The sequence below is a fragment of the Hydra viridissima genome, unplaced genomic scaffold (genome assembly GCF_058129835.1).
Source record: "Hydra viridissima isolate aposymbiotic clone 2 unplaced genomic scaffold, HvirCarnegie_v1 scaffold_1, whole genome shotgun sequence".
NCBI classification, from domain to species: domain Eukaryota; kingdom Metazoa; phylum Cnidaria; class Hydrozoa; order Anthoathecata; family Hydridae; genus Hydra; species Hydra viridissima.
In genome coordinates, this window is record NW_028324300.1 from 40873850 (window position 1) to 40898570 (window position 24721).

The 24721-nt window shown below is 31.6% G+C and overlaps 2 protein-coding genes and 2 pseudogenes across 2 annotated transcripts; all 4 read right to left on the bottom strand.

Annotated features, from left to right (window-relative positions):
- Window positions 1-696: 696 nt before the first annotated feature.
- Window positions 697-4203, bottom strand: LOC145185389 (uncharacterized). Its single transcript, XM_080061271.2, has 3 exons — window positions 3592-4203; window positions 2383-3382; window positions 697-2221 (listed from the first exon to the last, which is right to left on the bottom strand). The coding sequence occupies exons 2-3, from the start codon at window positions 3380-3382 to the stop codon at window positions 1005-1007; spliced, it is 2217 nt and encodes a 738-aa protein (XP_079917397.2). The 5' UTR covers window positions 3592-4203; the 3' UTR covers window positions 697-1004.
- Window positions 4204-6761: 2558 nt separating this feature from the next.
- On the bottom strand, window positions 6762-13085 carry LOC149895035 (uncharacterized; annotated as a pseudogene).
- LOC149895036 (uncharacterized) lies at window positions 13086-18657 on the bottom strand (annotated as a pseudogene).
- Window positions 18658-22606: 3949 nt separating this feature from the next.
- Window positions 22607-24299, bottom strand: LOC149895037 (uncharacterized). Its single transcript, XM_090080500.1, has 2 exons — window positions 23586-24299; window positions 22607-23185 (listed from the first exon to the last, which is right to left on the bottom strand). Exons 1-2 carry the CDS (start codon window positions 24297-24299, stop codon window positions 22607-22609), a joined length of 1293 nt encoding a protein of 430 aa, XP_089936626.1.
- Between the last annotated feature and the right edge of the window lie 422 nt (window positions 24300-24721).

A 24721-nucleotide genomic window follows, 5' to 3' on the forward strand; every position in this document is an offset into this window, starting at 1 on the left:
CAATAAAAATAAACACATTAGATATCTAAATACAATAATCTATGTAAAATTTTGATAAATATTGCTTTTGTTTGTTAAAATAGTGTTTAGTATTGTTTGAAGTTAGACATTATTTTATATAAAAATATAATCGGAAGCTATTATTCAAAACTTGTTAAAAAAACACGAGTTTTAATTTGTAGGCTAAAACTTATTCACAGTACTGTATATATATATATATATATATATATATATATGTATATATATATATATATATATATATATATATATATATATATATATATATATATATATATATATATATATATATATATATATATATATATATATATATAATATATATATATATCAAGGGTTGAATTAAGCGATTGTGCATTGCGATATCTGTAAAAATATCTGGTTTTCAAAGTTTCAGATTTTCTAGTTCACCTATGAAATGAAAGACTCTTCAGTAAAGTTCTATAAACTGAAACTTAGTAGACCAGATATTTTTATAAATATCGCAATGCGCAGTTGCTGAAATCAACACTTGTATGTATATATATATATATATATATATATATATATATATATATATATATATATATATATATATATATATATATATATATATATATATATATATATATATATATATATGTATATATATATATATACATATATATACATATATATATATGTATATATATTAGGGTGGCCCTTATATGATGATAAAAAATTAAATAAGAGCAATGTTAAGTCTGACCATTTTAAATGGTTCCATTTCATACAAAAAAATTATGTGTAAAGTTTCATAAAAAAATATTAATATTTAGAGGTGGCTCAACGCCGTCAAAGTTTTCTCATATACGAATTTTTGATGTCTGTGACAGAATTCAGCACATTTTGCCATCAGTTTCATACAGAAAATTAATTCTAACTACTAAAAACAGTTCTTAATTACAGAGACAAACACAGAAACAATAGAATACACAAAGTTACACATCTTCACTTAGTTGAACTAGTTAATTGTGAAGTAAGGTGGATTTTTTCACATTCGGAAAGTTTGCCCGGTTCTGTTCGATAACCTGCAGAGCATATTGCAGCTGTTCTTCGCTTTTAAATCGGCCAGACTTTGTTGCATCTTGGATCAAGGCAACTCCTCGTTCTGCATGGTCGTTTGTTACTGCCTGGGATTTCACGATTGCCTCTCCAACCTTGAAGTCATCTCTCCTGTTCCATGATTCAGGATCTTCGGCCAGGAATCCATCTGGCATGCCCAGAATAGAAAACAGGTTTCTGCTTCTTTTTGAGACAAAATCAGGAAGCGTCTTTTGTTGTACTGTCGCCAAGTCCACCACGACACGTTTCAAAGGTACTTCTTCTCCTTCCTGTTCTAATGATCTTTTAACAATTTCGCGTTTCGTAGTGAAATCCACTTCTGGATCGAAGAGGCTGAAAAGGATCAAATCTTCTGACAGGTACCAAAGATGGCCCGCAAGCTTGCGTGATGTTGCGGCACCAATATCTTGATCAGGGTAAGCCTGGAGTTGTTGAATAAGTTGTAGATCATTCCTAGCGGCTTTGTAAGCCAGAGGCGCCAAAAACCAGAACGTGATATAAACCTTTGCAAGAAATATGTTCACACGTAGGAGGCCACGAGACTCTCGCAAGGTCAGCTTAAACTGTGATCGAAACAGCCAAACCTTTATACTGTAAATGGCTTTCGCCATCCATCGAGCTTGATGCATTGACCCAGGCGCTCGAAAATTCTTCCAATCTGTAGGCTTTCTTCCTAAAAAGATGAGCATCAGTTTGAGCAGCTCGCGATAGTCATCTCGTGGCTGATGATCTTGCAGCTGCTGTTCACAGAAAACAATTATTACATGTTTGATTTCGGAGAGTTCAGCTGAGGCAACATCATCCGAAAAGGCATCTTCATAACTTTCCTGGTCAAAGGATGACCACTGTGCTTGAAATCGTTTGAAAACGAGTATTTCCGGAGCTTTACTGGGTCCCATACAGACACAAAAAGCAGCAGCCAATACCAGTTCCATGATGTGATGTCGACAACCAAAGTGCAGTAGAGGCCGCCCTAGTAGCTGTTCGAGAAGAACGCAAGCGCCAGACAGCCGACCGGTGTTGGAAGAGGTTGTATCGAAACACATACCATGGACAAAGTTTTCCAGCTCCCATTTTCGGATAGCATCATAGACTGCTTTGGCCTCGTCTTGTCCAGTGCCTAAAAAGTAATTTATAGTAGTCTTTATTAAAGTTTGTCTGACATGATTTCACATTCACATTTCATAATAATAAATGATTTCGAAATTTATAAAAACATTTAACTAAAATAAAAGTAGGCATATATATTATACCATTATATATTATACCATTATGTATTACCTGCAGGAATCTTTGGAATATCCAAAAGATTTGTCTTCCCCATTGTTGTGACAAGAATGGGCAACCTATCCACCTTCTCTGTTCCAGTCAGATCTTGCATCAGCTTGCCATCCCAGTGTACTGTAAGAGCAGTATTTGGCTTGAAATGTTGAATGATTCCGGAGGCAATTTGCTGTCGGTGTTTCCGACGGAGTCGTTGGATGGTTGATCTATTCAAAGCGAGTGATTCAGCGTCTTGTCCAAGAGCCCTCGAAGCCTCAACGATGACCATCATAGCAGCCCTGTCGCTCATTTTATTTCTGTCAAGCATAGATGCCAGCTGTGGTGAAACAACACTTTGGCGTCCTCGCTTTCGTGATGAAGAAGAAGGAGTAGCAGTACTTGTGCTTAAAACTGGATCCTCATCTTCAGGTTCAGACTGACTTTCTTCTGAATCAGCGCTGCTGCTCTCCAACACAGCTTTATCTAGCAAGGTGTTTTTATCAAGTTGAGATCGATGTACTCTCTTTTGCAATATCTGCTTTCTCTCATTCTGCTTTTTTTGTTGTTGAAGCAGAACCTTATCGATTCCGCCCATGCAGCCAGGTCGTCCCTTTTTTCTTTGAGATTCCAGAAAGACCTTATCTTCTTGATTCTCAATTAGCTCCATGGCGTCAGCATGTGCAATGTCGAACAGTTCTTCTATTGCGGCTGAAAATGCGGTTTCATTTGTTTGTTGAGTCTCGGTCTTGAGGCTCTTGTTTTTCTTTAGACTTTTCCACTCGAAGAATAATTGCTCAAGCTTTTTGATGGAATCTTGATGATGCCTGGTTGGAATTTTAGCTCGAAACCAGAAATCTTCAACTTTCTCAATAGCGTGGGTTGCAGCCTTTCGAATATCCTCTTTCAAAACATTGTGGAGATGTAGAAAGTGACCAAGAACCTGCTTCCCTGATGGCAATTTACTACCTTCAATTCTTTCAGCAGGGCTAACAAGATAAATTTGTGAACGCAATGCCATCTGAAAATCCCAAACAGATTTATACTAATCATCATAATATTATAACATAATATTAAACTATGCAATTTTTGGCATAAACAAATTACAAAATTACACATGCCATTGACATGCCATGCAATAATACAAAACGAAATCTACAGTCATACAGACTCCCTCATATAATTATATATATAACATAATATATTTTATAATTAAATTGACATACTAACCTTTGCTGATTGCTAATATCTGTGATTATTGATAACTATTAAATAGAAATTTTATTTTGATTAATTAACAAACAACAGTAGAAGAAGAAATTTATAATACAAGATGGCTACAAAGAACTAGCACAAGATTTATTTAAATATTATATAAGATGCCCAATAGGTGCTAATATTAAATTATATTACATGTTTAGTTTTGTTTACTGAAAAAAATGACTGAAGAAAATTATGAATTAATAAAATTACTGAGGAAAATTATAAATTATTTATTTAGATATATTGAAGAACATTTTTTTATGCGTTATTACCTTTATATTTATTATAATTTTATATTTAATTATTTTTTAGATTAGTACATTATTGAAACATGATATCTAGTTCAAATTATTGATTGAAATATATTTATTCATTTAATATTCAAAATCATTTATTGAAAAGAACCTGAAATTTTTTTTCGCCGATTTTGGTATTCTCACAAAACTAAAGCTTAGTTGAGCCACCTCTAAATATTGTTCAATCCTGCTCATATTTGGCCTGAATTATTTTTTTATATATTGGAACTCATCTGAGGGGTCAGACAATGATATTTTAAAACTTCAAAAATAAGGGCCACCCTAATATATATATGTATATATATACATATATATATGTATATATATATATATACATATATATATGTATATATATACATATATATATGTATATATATACATATATATATGTATATATATGTATACATTATATATATACATATATATATATATATATATATATATATATATATATATATATATATATATATATATATATATATATATACATATATATATGTATATATATTTATATGCATATTTTTCTATAGCTTTTGCTGGTAGTGGGGCTGTAAGACCACGTTTTTTTTTCTCCACAAATTCTTTTTCAATATTTGAATAATTAGGTCTTCCTCTTTTGTTAGTTGCTACCTTATCTTTTCTAACTAAACAATCAGCAATATTCGTTTTGAACTCTCTGAGTTTCAATAATGTGTTGCCTTCATTTTGACGACGATATAAGATCCATGATTGAACCATAACCATGTCAAAAAAAAAAGAGGAAAACCAATTTGTGGTACCATTTTTTAGACCGTATGCTAATTCTGTGAAGACTAAGAAATCCATCTAATAAGTCTATTCCACCCATAAACATGTTATATGTTGTTACAATGGATGGACAAACAACATTTACCCTTTTTTTTGCTTGTCGATAAGAACGAGAAACATTAGATACTGGCTTGATACTTTCATACGTTGACAGTAGTGTTACACCACGATTATCAAACAAATTGATAGTCCTCATTTCAACACCGTCATAGGTGGTTGTCCATAACTCCACAAAACCTCTGCCATTCTTTCTCATGACTTGATCTGATATCATTTTTATTTTTGAAAGACGGTTTGCTCTTATTGTACCTAGACAACCAATTCCTTGCTCATAAAGTGTCTTAAAAAGATCAATACCTGTGTACCAATTGGCGCAGAGTAATTTACACCACTTGTTCCTAGGAAGATGCTGAAGTAATATTAGCACTATATTTCCAAAGGCTATTTCCTGTTGATTTTAGCACACATTAATGCCACCAGTATGAACTTGAAAGTTATAAATCAACCCATCAATGCCAGATAAAACATACAGTTTGTAACCCTATTTCTTAGGTTTCTTTGGATTGCATTGTTTTACCCCAGATTTCCCTTTGAATGGAATTATTTGTTCATCAATATATAATAATTCTGATGATTTTAGATTTGAAAATTGTTTTTGTAAATGATTGACAAGGGGACGGATCTAATAAAGCCGATCTGCGCAGTTTCAGGACGGGTTAGATTGTCACTACAGTGTAGAAATTTTCAAATTTTTTCAAACCTGTTTACTGGCATTGTATCTGCAACTTTTTCAAAAATAAATTCTTTGCTCCAGAACAATCTAGAACTTGGAATCTTTACCAGACTCATTGCATCCAAAATACCAATAAATTTTTCAAGTTCGTTGCATGACAAGTTTAATGGGGAGGAAGGATTGCATTGTATGGCATACCTATTTGATTCTTCTACATAAGTTCAAAAATAGAATTATCAAGGATTTTTTTGTAAAATTCAATTGGCTCCCAGTTCTTTTTTTCTTCAAAATCACTTTAAACTGTCTCAAAGTCAAATGTTATTTTTTCAACTTTGTCTGGATCCTGCTTTTTCCTTACTAAGGGGCGTTTCTTCACTAAAAGTATAAAAAATATACATTTATCATACTTTTAGCGATAAAAGATAACAGATTATAGCTAAAGTAAATTATGAATCATAAATAATCATATATATATAATATATATATATGATTATTTATGATATTTATTATATATATATATATTACGCAAAAAAACTGTGTTTTGCGTTTGCTTTCCAAAATAAAAACTCGCACGCAAACTGAAACGCAATCGGCGCAATTTATTGCGTTAACTTACGTAAACGTAAACGCAATTTACGCAAATAACTGCGTTTACGCACGCAATTAATATGCAATTTACGCATATAAAATGCATTTATACGCATATAAAATGCATTTATAAACGTAACTCAAACGCAACTTACGCGTATAAATGGGTTTGCAAATTGGACATAAACGCAACTTACCTAATCTGTTTTTAAAAATAAGTCTTTTAAAGAAAACGCGAGTTATTATGTAGTTAATTTTGATTTTTTAATTCAAAGATACAATATAACTTTTTATTTAAACCGTTTGTTATTATTAAAATTATTGTTATTATTGAGATTATTGCATTATATATTCATTTTATTTTTTGTACTTTTCAAGTTCAAAAAATGTATTATCTTTATATGATAAGTTTACATTTCACTATCTGAGTCATCGTCGTCCGCAAAATCATATAAACTTTCAAGAAGTTTTAAGTTTACTTTTAACAATGAGCGACCGATAATCAGATCAGCAGTCATGTTGCCTCGTCTCTTTTCACATGCAAAACCAGAAGTACTAAAATATCTCTCTATAAAACCTGCTGATGATGGAATATTTAATAAGACGACGAATAGCTTTCGTAACATTGGCATTTTAGAATTTTTGAACCAAAAATCATAAGAAGGATACACAGATCGCATCCTGGTTGCGATTCTAAAGCACTTTGATAAATATTACGTGGTGTAAAGAATTTCAGGACTTCGTATAGCTTTTCTACTGCTCCTAAACAATTTTGGATCGTGATATAAACTTTAATATAATAAATTAATATATAAAAGTAGTTAAATTTATAAATTAGGTTTTGAAAAACTATTTTTTAAAGTAAGTTTTAAAACTTTTTTTTATTATTAGTTAAATAATACTAGTAAAAAGCAACCCGAAATACGGGTTTTGGACGGTCTGTTATTTAATTTAGAGTGACTGTTTTCCACAATTTAAAGTTGCGAAACCTTAAATATACCCTTTTAGAAAAACGCCTTTAAATTGAAAAAATTAAACCATCTGTAAAATTTAAAAAAAAGTATGCGGAGGTAAAGTAATTTACCAATAATTTAACATTATTTGAGTAATTTACAACTGACATAAGTCATATCAGTGTAAGGCAGAACCATTTTCCTCGACATTACTAAGTTCAAAACAATACGTTTTTGGTGACACAAAATAATAACACTTCATCATGCTTTAAATTGACGAAAAAGTAAAGTTAAATTCTTGTTATATTTTTTTATAACATGAACTGCAACTAATAAGATTAATATAGAGCGAACATAAATTACACATGAGTTAATACAACATCGGGAGAGGGCGTGAGTAGCAGTATTTTCGTGACCCGGTCTATATGAAATTGTATTGTTTACATCTGCCAATTCTAAGTGCCAGAGAGTAAGTTTATCAGTTTTGATTTTCGTTGACACCTGTTTGTTAAAGAAAAGCGAAACTGATCTGTGACGATTGGTACCGAGTTGATCAACTTCTGCAGCATTCCACTATAGCTGCAGCTTCTTTCTAAACAATCGCATGCTTCTTTTCGGCATTTGTTAGTGTCTTTGAAAAGAAATCCACAGGCCTGCCTAGCTGTAGTAATGTTCCTCCAAGAACTTTGTCGGAAGCGTCTGTTTCTATAGTTGACGGGAGTTTAAAGTCAGGGAAGGCCAAACATGCGTCAACTAGTTCATTTTTAAGTGTAATAATTGCCACTTTGGCATGTGTGGTTAGGCCCCGAGATGAAAAACCTTTCCTTGCGTTAATAAGTGGCAGAGTTAGTTCGGTGCAGTTTTGAATCCATTTGGCGTAATATGCAAAAAATCAAATCATTCTATTTAGTTCTCGTAAGATTCGTTGATCTGGCATATTCATTATAGCTTCGTATCTCTTAGGTCGGGTTTTATTTGAGTTTTTTGAAAATTACTCTTTTCCATGTTTATCACTATATTGGCATTTTTAGCCGCGTTTAAGAACCTTTTTAGGTTTATGTCATACTCATGGTCATCTTTTCCCCCAATAATCAAATCGTCAAGGTAAGCAAAAGTATTTTTCTGCTCTTTGGTCAGGACAAACTCGTCTATTACTCGTTAAATGATTGGCACAGCATTAGTGCAACCATAAGGTAGTCTTTTGAACTCGTAAAGTCCACCATTAGCTTCAAATGCAGTTAGTTTGTTGGCTTCTGGTCGTATTTTTACCTGATGGTATGCGGATTTGAGGTCAAAAGTGCTATAAACTTTATTGGCTGCTATTTTAATTAACATGTCGTCAATTCGTGCATATGTGTTACATTTCATCCTGTTTTGTAGCAAGCCAAAATTTGAGTGTTTTATTATTTCCTTTAAAGCTAATAGTTACGGAAGAATATTGTGACAGTACGTACATTCCAATAATTACAGGCGCCACCAAGTTGTCAACGACAAAAAGGTGTTTTTAGTTTTTCGCGAAACATTAGTAATAAACCTCGAAAAATTCCTTTTACTTTTACAGTGGAGTGATCTGCCAGTGACACCTGTGAAGTTCACCGAGTTTCGTAGGCAAGGTTCCATTACACAAGAAGTTCGGAAGTAATGAATGATTGGTTTGAGCCGGTTTCCAATATGCTTGAGTTTTATTTTTGTTTATGGTGATGTCAACTAATCTGCTGGTGAGTTTATGCGGCTATGGTCGAAGATAGTTGTGTACTCTCATCCTCGTCGACTGTGTATTTTTCGTTAATTGCGGCTGTTTTAGCGTAATTTTTTTTTGTTTTTAACAGACAGACGGTTGACCAGTGACCTTTTCTTTGACAGTTTGTACAGGTAGAGCTATGTGTTGGGCATTTTGCTTTTGCGTGTAACTTACCACCGCAACTGCTTGATTTTTCGTAGCTGCAAAATTTGGTAATACGGTGGTAGCCGTCGTAGTTGTTAAATTGAGAGCATTTTCAGCGGCGAGTTCCATAGTAAGTGCTGTTTTATAAAGTTCATCTAGATTATCTTTTGTAGATTCTAGTAGTCGCTGTCGAATAGTTGGTGAGTAAAATCCTGCAATAAAAGCATCACCTATTAATAGGTTTCTTTGTTGATCGCGGTGAGAGACTGTGTTGGACACTTTCTGGCAAACTGCTTTAGGTTGCACATAAAGTTTTCGGCTTATTCGCCCTCGTGTTGTTTAAGCAATCGAAGTTTGTGACGCATCATGATAGCCGTTGACCATTTTTGAAACTTTTGGTCAAGTATTGTTATTGCTTCGTTGAATGAGGTTGAATCTTGAATTAATGTAAAGGTTTTAACTCCGCATAAAACAAATAAACTTCAAGTTTACTATCTGCTGGCATAACTGCTTTTTCTAATTAAATAGCGAGCATTTTTTTCTAGTAAATGTAATCCTCTTCGCTCGGATCGTCACTAAGAACTATTTTAAATATTTTGGCATCCATTTATATATTTGATTAAATTTTTGTGAGCCCGAATCAAAATACAACATTAAATATTAGGTTTAAATCAAATATATAAAGTCATCACAATAACGACAACAAAGTAACTTAAAAATGCAAGGAATAAACATAATTAATAAACACGGTTTGCTGAAGTGTTAAACCATCAAGGAAGGGAAATGACGTCTTTAGATCAGAGCTTTTAATATATATAACACAAGCTTTTATAATTGTATCTAAAACTTATAACAAAATTAGTGATTCCGCGGTGCAACGAAAAATATTTAGCGTCACACACATAATTTTCATGAACTTTACTCTCTTATATCTTATTTTATGGTAAACCAAACACTTTGAGGTTTTGGTATCAATTAGTTTAACTCAACTTCTTTTCTACCATATAAATAAAGAAGTCTTCTTTGTATGGCATCTCTTACATATTATTTATGTCTTGAGACCACTATCGACAAAAAAAAACTTGTTGCGGGAACGTTTTTTCAGACGAAAGTTTTGAAGGTAAGGGTTCCTAAGTGGAAGAATACATCCAATTTGTAAAAAACTTTTCTTATAGATTATAAAAGGGACAAGGAATCAAATGGAATGTGGAGCTTTTTGATATTTTTACATAATTGTTTAGTTCTCAGCGATTAAAAACTTTAAGAGTGGTTTTTTATATAAAAAAGAATTTTTTTTTTTCGGGTCAATGTGGAAAAGGCAAGTATAGCCTTTTCCTCTATTTATAACCATATTTATTTTTGTTTTTTTGGAGAAATGATACTTAGTATTTGTATGTAGATATTATGTCTGTTACGCTTTTTTTCCTTCGCGAATTTTATGAAAGTTTTTTGTTTTGATTTTTGCCTTTGTTTTGGTGTATCAAACTTTTGTGAATTCGTAATGCAGTGACGTCTTATAATGTTTTCTTTTCACTTTCCAGTCTAAAGCTTAATCAGAAACTTAAAATGTAGCTAAATAGGAAAATTCATTTGAAGGAAATTATAGCATAACTGCTTTGAATGGCATAAAAATCTAAACTTTATTCTCTAAATAAGTGAAAACCCTTCAGTCTGTAAAATAGATGATTTTGGACAATCCTAGCATATTTAAAAAAAAAAAAAATTATGACATTTAATTTTCTTATTGTTGTTGAATCACTGTAGAAAATTTTAAGTCAAATGCAATAACGGTTCTTAATATATTCAAATGTCACTTTGACCCAAAATACTCTCTTTTTTGGTGCCGTAACAAATCCAATTTTCTATACTTAGTGTCTATACCTTCTGTCAAATAATCATCAATTTTTTCAGTACGAAAAAGTCAATACTTTGGATTCGCTTAACTTCTAAAGCTAAATGACCTCCCATTTTTTAAGTTTTCTCAAACTTTATACAATAGTTTTAATTATATATCAAAATATGAATTTAAAAATATTCCTATGCCTAACAAAATATCTTTTTATCTTCTCCAATAAAAATAATAACAATTATTTTCTTTACACTCTAAACAATCATCCAATAATAAATAAATTTTTCAAAGTTACTTTGTAATTTTTCAAATAAAATTTATAAGCCCTTACTAATGTTTTAACTAGGGATTGCAATCCCGCACACTTTTCAATCCCGCGGGATTGCAATACCTAGTTTTAACAAACATGTTAAATGCTTAGTATCGCAACTTTTCAAAACTTATGTTTTTATTTAGAAATATGAATATTTCGGTTGCCGAAAAAATATAATGACCGGTAAATTGAATACATTACAACAAAAAAAACTGCTTAGTTTCAAAACGTCGAATTTAAAGAAGCAAAATCTAGGAAAACGACGAGAGAAAGAAAAATGAAGACAAAAACTTAAAGAGGACATCGAAACATTGTGTGTTTAAACTTTACTTTTTACCCTGAAACAAAATTTTTACCTTTGAAACAGTTTATTTGAAACCATCCTGGACGACCACGCCTCGACATTGATCAACCTAAATCAATCATAAAAATTGCGCAAAATTCGTCAGTAGCAAACGAGCGTCGAAGAAGAGTGTGTTTGTAGTGTTTCTTCTTTGGATGGGTTTCTACTTCTGAAATAGCTAACAAAAGTAGCCTTCATCTTGAGTAGGAGTGGTTATACCTTCGTCTTTTACCATGACGCGGAAACACTTCTATAGAAAAAAAAAGCATGTCATCACATTTCAGTGAAGCTACCGTAGCCTGGGGTAATTGAGCACCTTTTTTATAACTTTTTTCAAAATAAAAAAAAAAGCTTGTAAACAATTTTAAAAAGTGAGATTTTTTTAGTACTACATTAAATCTTTCTTAGAGGTATGTTGGATTTAAGAAAAAATATAAAGCAAAGAAATTATGTTAAAAAATATACGGGTGCGCATTTACCCCACGATTTGGGGTAAACGAGCACCTAATTATTTTTTGGATAATATTACTCAAATTTTTAAATCTTATCATTTTTATATATGTGTATATATATATATATATATATATATATATACATGCAAATACATATATATATATATACATATCTCGTCTAAAGTATTTAATATTCCAATTCTTATTATTTTCTATATTTATAACTTGGCCTACAAAATGATATAGTGTCTTTTTTCCTTCAAACCTTACAACAACATAAGAACCCTCTGCTAATAAATATTCAGAGGTTGCAACCACTCCAGGATCACACATTCCTTTAGAGCTAAGAGAATTTAATTCGTAGGTGCTTTCATTTAAGTAGTTGTCAAACTTTTTTTGAATGTGTGCTTGTTTTTGATGGAAAAGCGAACCTTCAAGGTCATAATCATTATCATATAAATCAATTTTTTTCAGTAAATAAATCTTTTTTTTTTAACATTTCACTTTTTTCTTTCTGTATACTATCAGACTTTTTTGTCATAAGCTTCTTGTAGCTTAACATACATCTTGGAGCTTGAAGGTATATCATAATCAATCATTTCTTTAAAAGTATTCAAATTTTTTTCTTGTCTTTCTATATATAAGGATTCATTAAGTTGGGTATTTTTTATTTTGATTAGCTTGTGTTTTGACTGGAATTTAGAAGCAGAAGAATCTGTTGCAACATCTTCTAGTGAAACACTTTTTCCTGGTGAAATCTTAACTTTTTTCCCACGCATTACTTCTCCAGGCTTTTTAGCAGAAGCTTATCGAAGTTCTGCAAGATGTTCAAGAACTAATGGGGATACTAAGTTCTGAGAAGATTTTGATATGTCTGTCCTTAAAATCTTGTCAATAACTTTTTTTCTGTTTAGTGGGTAGATACCAGATGTTTTGAACCCATTTGAAGCAAACTCTTGTATGTGATTCATATTAGTCAAGAGATTAAGGAGCAATCTTGGAAAAACATTTTTTGGTAGGGATGTATGAAATCTTCCTTCACCAATTTTCCATTCAATAATTACTTTTCTCCATGCTGATTTCATGGGTTCATAAACTGCAAGGTCAAGAGGCTGTAGCAAATGCGTGCTATTAGGAGGTAAGAAGACCATCCTAATGTTGTTAGCTTCATAAATTTCGATAACATCAATAGATAAATGGCATGCTAAATTATCACCCATAAGAATTTTTGGTGTGTTGTTGTCAACATGTCTGAAGTAAGGTATTACTAATGTTTGCATCCAATCTTTAAAACAGTTGCCATCAAACCAACCAGATTTTGTACGGTTATAGCGTGCACCAATTGGACCTCCAAGTACCCAAGTGTCCATTAAATGCTCAGCTTTATACACTGTATATGGAGGAAGAAAAACACCATCAGCAGTACATGCAAACATTATAGACACTGATGACTTTGATGTATTTATAACTCTTTCAGCATGTTTAGTACCTTTCCGAAATATCATTTGTTTTGATTTTGGGTCATCAGAAAGATTAGGATCATCATAGTTTATTATGTTTTGTGGTTGAACATTTTTTATAGTGTCCTCTAAGTTGTTAAAAAATCTATTAACAGTCACATGAAATTGCAGCACGTTTTCTACAAATATTTTGACATGCTCGATAAGTCAAAAGATTTTTATGCCGCTCTAAAAATGATCTAACCCAATCATCACCAGGCAAATTTTCTTTAAAACATGGGTAGTGTCTTCCAGATTTGTTAAAAAAACTTTGTACAAATAATTTAAGGTCTATTTTATCAAATGCATAGACAAAATCACTAAAAGTTGCAATTTATTGTGCAATTGACATCTCCTCGTCAGGTAGCAATGAATTCGCTCGACCAACCACACTACTTTTGCGAAAACCACTAATATGACACCTTAAAGTTCTGTGTAGTATGTTTAGTAGCCTTGCCACACGTTTACAAGGTTCTCCATCATTAACACTAGAACTACCGGCAAAATTTATACCTACTTTTGCCAAAACCAGTCAAAATGACTGGTTGACAAGTACCAAGTAATTGATTTTGCTAAACATTTTTTTTATGGATTGTCTCTATAAAAATTATTAAAAATATAATTTTTAATGTATAATAAAACCTAAATAGGGTGTTGAAAGGGCTAAAAAAAAAATAATATTGATAATTAAATACAAATAACGACAGTTTTATTTATGAATATGAAATATCACAGTAAATTATACTAATGATTTTATACTCTAATTCAAAATAAAGATAAAAAATAATATCAAACTAAAAAAACAAACAAAAGTAAACATTAGAAGACAAATCTCATCAGTCATCACAAAATAATTACTTTTCACATTTTTTGCAAACATATACAGTGGAGAAAATAGAATTAGCCTCACCATGTGCTGATCCAATATTTTGTAAATCTGTAAACAAGTTTGTGCGGTACAACTTTTTTATCCACACACATATAATTACTGTTACAAACAACAACTTTTTAGATTATAATATAGCATAATTAAATTGCGGTACATTTGATAAAACCATAAAATGTATAATACTTGATATTTGCGGTAACAAATAGAATTAGCCTCATCAATAATTATTTTCAGTTTACTTGTATATTTTGATCTGGTGATACGCATTTGTGAGTTAGTTTTTTATTATTACTTGTATGTTAAACAAAGACTGTGAAATCAGTGCTCATAAAGTTTTTAACATTTGGTTTTTGATACCTTAATTTGAAATGGGACGTGGTAAGCGTTTAACGAATGAAGAATTAGCAGTAATCAAAGCATACAAAGATACAGGCTTATCTAATCGGGAAATTGTGAAGAAAATTAAAAGATCTCCAAAAGTGGTTAACAATTACTTCAAGATTGGCGTTAATTATGGAGCTTATAAGGGAAGTGGTGGCAAACGTAAAATTGATAATCGTACTAAACGAGTTATTGTACGTCGTGCTGTTGCTCAGCACATGACTGCATCTCAAATTCGTGCTGATTTACAATTACCTGTATCTGTTCAACGTGTGAGACAAATCTTACATGAAGATCCAAACACAGTTTGGAAAAAGCGTAAACCAAAACCAAAACTTACTGCTCGTCATAAAAAAGTTAGATTACAATTTGCGAAAGAACACATGTCTTGTCAAGAAGAGTGGCATCAAGTTCTCTTTAGTGATGAGAAAAAGTTCAATCTAGATGGTCCTGATGGCTATCAATATTACTGGCACGATCTTCGAAAAGAGAAAGAAACTCAGATGAGTCGTAACTTTGGGGGTGGAAATGTTATGGTTTGGGGGGCTTTTTCCTTTGTTGGAAAACTTCCACTGGCATGGATTTCAACAAAAATGAATTCACAGGACTACATTGACTTATTAGAAATAAGTTTACTTGAACATGGTGAGGAATTGATGGGTGAAACTTTCACTTCCCAACAAGATAATGCTACTAGCCATAATTCAAAGCTTACAAAGGCTTGGTTTAGAGAAAAAGTATTCACGTAATGGAATGGCCCGCACGTAGTCCAGATCTTAACCCAATTGAAAATCTATGGGGAATACTTTCTAGAAAGGTTTATGAAAATGGTAAGCAATTTGAATGCACCTTGGAGCTGAAAACTCGTATCAGAGAAGCTTGGAATGAAATATCTATAGAAACTATCCAAAATCTTGTGACTAGTATGTCAAACCGCATATTTAAAGTCATTAAAAATTCAGGAAGCTATACTAAATACTAAATGAGCGTAAAAACAAAATATTTTCTTTATTTTTTGTATATAACGCTAATGAGGCTAATTCTATTTTCTCCACAAATTGAATACTTTTAATTTTTTTTCCATTTGGAATTAGTTAATCATACCAATTTATAAACTTTTTAGTTGTAGTAGAAGTAATAAGAAATAAAGTAGATTTCATAATTGTTTACCTGCGATTTTTGTTAAATTAGAACAAAAAATAAAGGTGAGGCTAATTCTATTTTCTCCGCTGTATTTTCCGTCGAGTTCATTTCCCACATACATAATTTTTACATAAAATACACATATTTGTTGTTTTATTATTACGGCATTGACCAACTTGACACCATTTTTGCATTTGGGTGCACTGATAGATGTTTCTTCCATTTCTTGGACTGAATGATTCATTATTGGATTCTTGCAATTACTGGCAAGCTCATCTGCCAATTGGAACATAAACTCTTTTCTTGTGACCTTTTCTCCAGTGGTTTCTTTATACAACACCCACGCATTTATACAAGCTAAATCCAAGATGTTGAAAAAAATCTGCAGAGGCCATCTCCTCGAACCAGATTTCACTGAATATTTTCTGGCCATTTGGTCAGATGCATCCACACCAAATTTGGTTTTGTTGTAATAAGCCACTGTTTCGGGTAAACGTTTCCCGTGTTGATTTATAATTGCCGATTTATGTTTTGTACTCAATACAAGGACCTTTTTAGTTGGTTTGCTTTTGTAAATGGTGAGGAGATTATGTTTAGATCTGAATAAAATTGTTGAAAAACGAGGCATACTATCTTTTTTTTGTTTGACTAATCTTGGCAACTCCTTTTTATTGGCGCGTATAGTTCCGATTATTGCTGTTTTTTTAGCTAACAATTTAGAAGCCAGAGGTACACTTGTAAAAAAGTTGTCGGTTGTGACGCATCGTCCTTTCATGATGTAGGGCTCCATAAGTTTCATAACAACGAATTCTCCAAGAGGGGTTGACTTTTCTCTGACCTCGTCTTTTCCTAGATATGGAAAGCCATTTATTATATATTTGGATTTCACATCCGCTACTAACCAAAATTTTATCCCAAACTTATCCGGTTTGTTAGGCATATATTGCGTAAACCTACACCTTGCTTTTGTTGGAAATAACTGTTCATCAATCGTTATATTTTCGGCAGGTTTATAACAGTTTTGGCTATTATCAATAAATGCATTCCATATCATAGAAATCAGGGCGAATTTGTCAATAGCCAAACTCTGGGTTCTTTTATTCTTATTGTCAAACCGGATGAACCGCAAAATTTCCGTAAAATTATTCCTGCTCATGACAGAAGTAAAGAAATCTGGTCCCCATTTTTTACTCCATAAATAAGAGAGTTTCAAATTTTTGGCTTCATATGCACCACGAGCATAAAGAATGCCAATAAAGGCCAGTAATTTTGATTTGGTTATTGTCCAAGGTCGCCCTAAAACTCTTCAGGCTTCCTCTTCCGTACACAATCGAATGTGCTCTATCATTGGATCATTTATAATCAAAGTAAATGCACTACTATACTTGCCTTTCATGATATGTTTTTTTGAATGTCCTGTAGGACCGGCCACATCTTTGAAAAGATTATGAATCGGTTTTCTACCAGGTGTACAGCCTTTCAATATCTCCCAAACAGTGCCATCGGATGCAATTTCTTTTTCAATTTCCTCTTCTTCGCTTTCATTTTCAGACGTTGAAAGTTGGGTATTCCTTTTTCTTTTTCTTGTATTTTCTTTTTCATCGGATGACTCATCTTCATAATCTTCGTAATCGCTCATGTCTTCGGCAATTATATCATCTTCACCATACGGCCCATTTTTGGCATTAACTAGCTCACCTTCACTATCATACATTTCATCGCCTTCGATATCGGAACATTCCTCAGGAATATCATTTATTTTTTCTAATAATTTCGCAATATTATTTGGAATACCCATTGGGTGAAATTGATACTAAAATAAAAATCAATCATGAAAATGGGGAGAACTCTAAGGAGACAACTAATAACCGATAGAAAACTGTATATTTTTCTTATCTCACAGATAAAATGAAGTTTCAATCCACAAAACAGTAATATAAACTGAAAAACAAAAATTTTTCACAAAATTGCACAAAGTTCCACATCTAAATAATTGTAATAGGAATGCATATTAAAAAAAAACAATTTACAAAATTTATTACTATCAAATGTCTAGAAAAGTCATGCAGTTGTTGTAAAAAAATATTTATTTGTAATGGGTAATTTTCTTGCTTGAAAATTGAAACCAGTCATTTTGACCGGCTTGGTAGTTAACAAGTTCGATAGCTCTTTTAAGTTCACTATCAATGTAAGTTTTTGAGTTGATTTTATATAGTTTCTCACCATTTCCACAAATCTGTTATAAAAAAGTAAAAAATATGAGGTAAAAGCTCAAACTATTTGTATTTTTAATTATAAATTTTATAAGGTGCTCATTTACCCCGTATAAAAGTGCTCAATTACCCCATCTTACTTTAAACACATATATTTTATGAACAATTAATTTATAAGACTTGAAAACTTATACGAGTTTACTGCATTATATGTATGGTATACTAGAGAAAAATTCAAAATTCTAAGAAATTTTTAACTATAAATGCTTACCCTTAGTGTTTCCAGTTAATAATTTTTACGGAATTCTATGAATCTACACCGTGAAATAATTAACTTGTTATCGGTTATTTATTTTCTTTCAAAAGAGCTGTAATTGACAACTTATACTTTCTTAAAGTTACTTCATGTATTTTTAGCTTGAAAATGAACTAAACATTATTACTAAATGTTTCGTTTGTCTTTTAAAATGAATATGTTAACTGGTGCGCGTTTACCCCTTGAAGTGCTCGATTACCCCACGCTACGGAACTACGTCCAGAAAATTCACTGCAAAAAAAAAAATGATGATAGAATGATTCCCAAATCGTTTACTGATAGATGTTTGAAGTTTGCAAATTGTTCGTACCAATAAAAAATCCAGGGTACCGTTGGGTCTTACTGCAACTTTCAAGCGCTGTTGCTGATCCATATGGAATACAAAGTCAAACTTAAGGATCACGACTTTTTTTTTGGCACACAGTACAAGTTGATCCCATCGGTTTATGGCGTATGCGAAGTTAGCGAAAATGGAAATATATCTTACAGTGCAGACACTTTCATTGGCATAAGAAGTGGGAACACGATGCATCGAATGCACCAGAATGAGGCACCACGCTTTCCTAAAACCTTAGCAAATATTGATATCCTGTGTAATCAGCACGATGCTTACTGTGTGCATATAGAACATATAGAACTTTCATTATAATTGCATATAAAACTTTCATTAAAATGCATATAGAACTTTCATTATAATTCATTCTCTTGTAAACCAAAAAACGGCTATTTTCATAGCAACATAAATTACTTTAAAACGCTTTTTGCAAAGAATTTAAGGTACTGAGGGTGTAGTCTGATATTTTTTATATTTTACCACTCGTATTACCTGCTGATAATTTCCATATTGATTTTAAAAAAAGCTGTAAACAATTTCTATGTTAGGCGGTCTACAAATCCATCGTTGTTTACACGCACTTTATATACATCGTAAATTATTGTAACTAATTTTTGTTTGTAAAATGGTTTACAATAGTTCCTTTTCTGATTTCGGTTTTGAATTCTATAGTTTAGCACGAAAGAATTTTCTCTTTTACGCCAGATAAACGTAGGTTTAATTTGAGCAAATCGTGATAGATAGACGTACTTTATTAGTTTTTAAACATAAAATCCACGTTGTTTGTGTTGCTGGCTAAGACATCGTTAACTGTTTATCTCACTATGGCGAATATAAGCTTTTTTAGTAGGATTTTCTTAAATTTCGACGTCGAATTGGAGCACTTTCCGTTGATTTGTAGGTCTATGTTTTTACATTTTTCTGAATCAGCATAAAATCATAATTCATTACAAAAAGGGGTGGGGAGAAACAACAGCAGCGCAATTTCGGCTTCCTTAGAATTTCTTGAACTGATGTCACAGCTTCCTATAACAGGAACCATGTTGAAAAGTAAATTTATATATGAAAATTAAGATTAGACAGTAAAAAAATCTTCTTCAATATAAGATTATGTATGTCTTAGATTGCTAAATAAAAATAGAGTTTACATGTTAAGATATGACTGAATATCTGATTAAGTTCATAATTTAATACATTGCACTTAATGTTTTTACTAAAAACATGGTCATCAACTAAACTAATCAATGTCATGATGATTATTGACAATTTCTAATAAACTAGTTTCCTTAGCGACAACAATGTCTTTAAAGTGCTTACAATTATTTAAAACAATATATGTTTTTAAAGATATTTTACTTTACTTTAATACACACTATAAAAGAAAAACAAAAACCTAAGTACTTTGTTAATTATAACATTGTTAATTATAACACACACACACATATATACACTGTGTCAAAAATGTTTTTATCCACTTGTCCTGTTCATTTTTCAGACGCGATAACTTTTTATTGACAAAGATATAAGCAAAATTTCAACTAAATGATATCCAGTTAACCATTCATAAAATATTGTAAAAAAAGATTTTACAAAGTAAAGAATAGAAAATTAAATATTGCATTTTAAACTACGCAATGTTTTAATATCTTATGTTCCCACCACGAGCTTTTATTACCTCATGCAGTCTGTTTTTCATAGTATCAACTAATTTTTGGGTAATTTCTGGAGTGATTGAGCCCCACTCTTTCATAATTACTGATTGGAGTTGTTGTCGATTCCTCACATCATGGTTCCTAATTCTTCTACCCAATTCATCCCACAGATGTTCGATAGGATTTAAATCTGGGGATTGTGGGGGTGTATGAAGTTGCTTAGCTATTTTAAATATAAGCCATTCCTTGACACGTTTGGCTGTATGTTTTGGATCGTTATCTTGCTGAAAAATAAATGACTTAGTAAGTCCCAATTTGTGGGCACTTTCTTCCAGATTATTTTTTAGAATGTTTGAATACACATTTTGATCCATATTTCCATCAATGAAAATCAAGTTTCCTACACCTGAAGCACTCATACACCCCCACACTAAAACACTTCCTCCACCATGCTTCACCGTTGGACACAAGTTTTGTTTTTTAAATGCTTCATTTGGTTTTCTCCAAACTTTAATTCTTCCATCTGATGAAAACACATTAAATTTTGACTCATCGGTGAAAAGGACAGATTCTCAGAATGTTTGTGGTGTATTAATATAAAGCTTTGCAAAGTGTAGTCGTTTGGCTTTGTTTACTTTGCTAATGTAGGGCTTTTTTAATGGTATTCTACCATTGTATCCAGTTCTTCTTAAGGTTATTCTAATAGTTTCAGGATCCACTTTTAAATTATAATCATTTTGCAGCATTCCAGCAAGTTTTGGAGCACTAATTTTAGGATTCTGGATGACTCTTCTCAGAATAGCTCGTCGATGCAATACTTGAATCTTATTTGGACGTCCTGTACGTGGCTTATCAGTAGTTTTTTTGGTGGTTTGGTAATTCTTGATAATGGACGCACAGTTAAACGTGGTTTCTTTACTATTTCTCATATATTTCGCTGTGATTTTTCTCTGCTTCCATAGTCTAACAATAAGTGATCGAATTTCCTCTGCAACTCTCATTTTTAATAATTATTCTAACCAAAATTAAAAATATAAAAGATTCATATAAAGAAAAAATAACCATATTTGCGTGTAATTGATTCGTAGAATTTATAAAACAAGAATTTATAAAACAATTTATAAAACAATGTACCCAAATGATACTAAAACATAAAAACGACAATTAAAAGCATTAGTCACCTGTATATCATATAACACAGTTTCTATCTTTAGAAATGATTTATTCTAAACATATTTGCATGTTAACATTATTCTACGAATCAATTACACGCACGTTAATACAAAATTTTTACTAAATCTAGTTAATTTAAAAAACGTTACTTTAATACTGATTACATAACAAATTGAGGTTGGAGTGCAGAGTGGATGAAAACTTTTTTGGTGCAAAAAACAGGCATTGTGTAGTTTAAAATGCAATATTTAATTTTCTATTCTTTACTTTGTAATCTTTTAACCATGTATATATTTTTTCTGTTAAACAATAAATGAAGATTTTTTAAATTTTAATTCTACTTTTTTATGCAATTCTTCATCGTTTTCAAAAGTAACACCACGAAAGGCATTTGAATGTGAGCAAAGGGAAACCAGAAGGTGCGATGTCAGGCGAGTAGGGTGGATGCGGGAGAACCTCCCATTCTGGATGGCAGTTTTTGTGAGATGTGCAACATGCGGTCTGGTGTCATCATGTCGCAGGATCATTGCATAAGGATGATTTGGTCGTTTTTGTTGGACAGCTGCAGCTAGTCGTGCAGTCAGCCAATATTGTAGGTTTGGGAGCGGGGATAAAAAATAAGGTGATTCTACCAAAAAAATTTTATGCATAAGTTGGAAAAGCTCATCTTTGGCTCTTCTAGTTTGTGATTTAAAAATTTCTTATTTTTGTTGAATTTAAGGTGGTACACCCCCATTCTAAAAAATTTCCTTAAAATAATCAATACAAAATTAAAACTACAATACACAAGTTAAAACAAGTATGTTGATTTTTTTTTTAAATAAGAAATCTCGATTGCCCAACTTTTGCCTCACTTATTCCATACGAATTTCCAAAATATGGGTGTAATTTAAAACAAGATATCTCCAGTTCTATATATCTTTTAACTCTGAAATTTTCACACTATGTTCCTAAAAGATACGAAGAGGTTATGAACCAAAATCATGCATTAAAGATGCATAGAACATTTTAAAAATAATTTTCTATATATTTAAGAAAATTTTTAACAAAAAAAGCAAGAAAAAAAGATTTTAAACATACTTATACATCATATTTATTTGTAGTTTTGGTTCCTTTTCCAGTTCTTTTTCAATATCTATGTAACCTTTTTTGATGGCTCTAAGCTATTTTCTCCTTATTTTACCTTTAGCACTTGATTTGTGATTCATTTTTTTAATTCGGTTGCAGTCCAATTTACGAAGTCCTTCCTGCATAAATATACTTGGTTCGATACCTCCAGCACTAATTACTTTGTCAACTGCTGTGCTTCCATCATTAAATGCTATAATAGCTGAGTTCATACTAATCTCAAGAACTTTTTTCCCAATAAAAAAATCTTTAGGACATCTCTTCCATATTAAGGCATTCAGGCTTTCATTGTTATTTTGAGTTTGTCCGCGCAAACATTTTGATAATAATGTTTCATTTGTCAAATCTGCAAATATAGACATAAGTACTGCTTTAATTGCTAATTGTAAGCTTAATTTAGTTTTGTATGTTGTTTCACCTGTTACTTTATTACTCTGCCACAAACACCAACTAGTTCTAGTTCGTGGGCAAAATTTGTGTCTCTCTGACTCTTCACTTATGTCACTGTTGTGAAATAAAACAGCCCAAGCACCTTTTTTCATTGCATATAGGTTATTCACATTTTGACGGATAGCCATACTAAAATAATTTTGAAGCGTATTTATGGCTTTATCTGTCAGCCAACATTTTCCATCTATTTTTTTTTCCATCTGAAAGAAACTGACCTTTAAGTGTCACTCTAAGGTTACGCATACGATTTCCAAGTCTCTTTTGGTAATGTCCAACACAATGAAGTCTGTTTATTTCAAAACCTGGATATGGATTACTTGCAACAACATCACTATATGCTGAGCTGTCACCGTCTCCAATATATCCTTCATATCTCAAACCATGCTTTTCAATGGACCGTTGAAAAATTGAAACAGCACCAGAAGCTTCCATGGATCCTGATGATTTATTGTGGTTAGCTTCACAAACATGATTTATTTTCCAATTTTGATAACCTGATGTTGACTTTTTTTTGTTTCAATAACTACAAGCTTTGCAGAACTTAGTTAACAAAATTAAATCAAGGCATTTTCCATTCTCTTTTGATATTGCAGTGACAATACCATTTAAAGATTGATGGCCTCTCTTTTGCCAGGTATCATCAACAGAAACCTGGCAAGCAGAAACATCATTAACATTGCTTGATTTAGAAATAATATCTTTGGTTTCATTGGCTGCGCTTGACATACTTGCAGAAGCAACTTCATTATAAATATTTAACAAATTGTTATTTATTGCACTATAGTTTTTAAAATTCATAGGAGATGGCATGTTCATTATTGCAGCAAATTTGCATATAGATTGATAACCTTTACCAATTTCACGAAAAGCAGTAACGACTTGAAAATTAACTGATGCAGTAGGAACACCTGGAGTACTTTTAGATTTTTTAGTAGAAAACTGAGACATATGCCATCCTTTGCTAAATTGGCAACAAAGGCACTGTAAAGTTAAATAAAAACAAAAACCTTTCTTGCTTTTTAAATCATTTTCTAAACAAACTTCATTTCCACATTCGGGGCATTTAAACTCACTAACCATTAGTTTTAAAATATTAAAGTTTATAATGATGTTGTAATTTTTTTGACTTCCAGATATTTCAGTGTTTACTATTTTTTTGGAGCTTGCTGATAAACTTGGATCAGAAATTGATGTATCAAGCTGACAAAACTTTGAAGATTTTAGGTGTTGATTACAAGAAAACTTTCTTTTTTTAGTTCGAGCAATAGAACGTCCCATATCTTATTTAGCTATTTATTTGTAAGAACATTAACAAATTAAAACAGCATGCAAGCACGATACATTTGATACATGTTCGCATTAGTTGTTCAAGTTATAGCTTTTAAAATAAACATGAAGCACAAAATAAACAAGCTGCAGTAGAAAAGAGTTACTGATGTTTATAAGCTTGACCAAGTTTACATTTTTTGTTTTAAAATGCGTTGCTATGGCGTTGCTACGGACTTCTCAATTTACTATGGTCACAAAACACATAATTGTACACACTTCCTTATTTATTTGTTAAAAAAAAATTAATAATATTGTTCTATGAAAAATTTTGAATTTAAAAAACCAATTTTCAAAAAATTGATTTTTTCTAAAAAATTTCAAAATTAATGGGGATGTACCACCTTAACACACTTGTGTAGTGTTTTTAACTT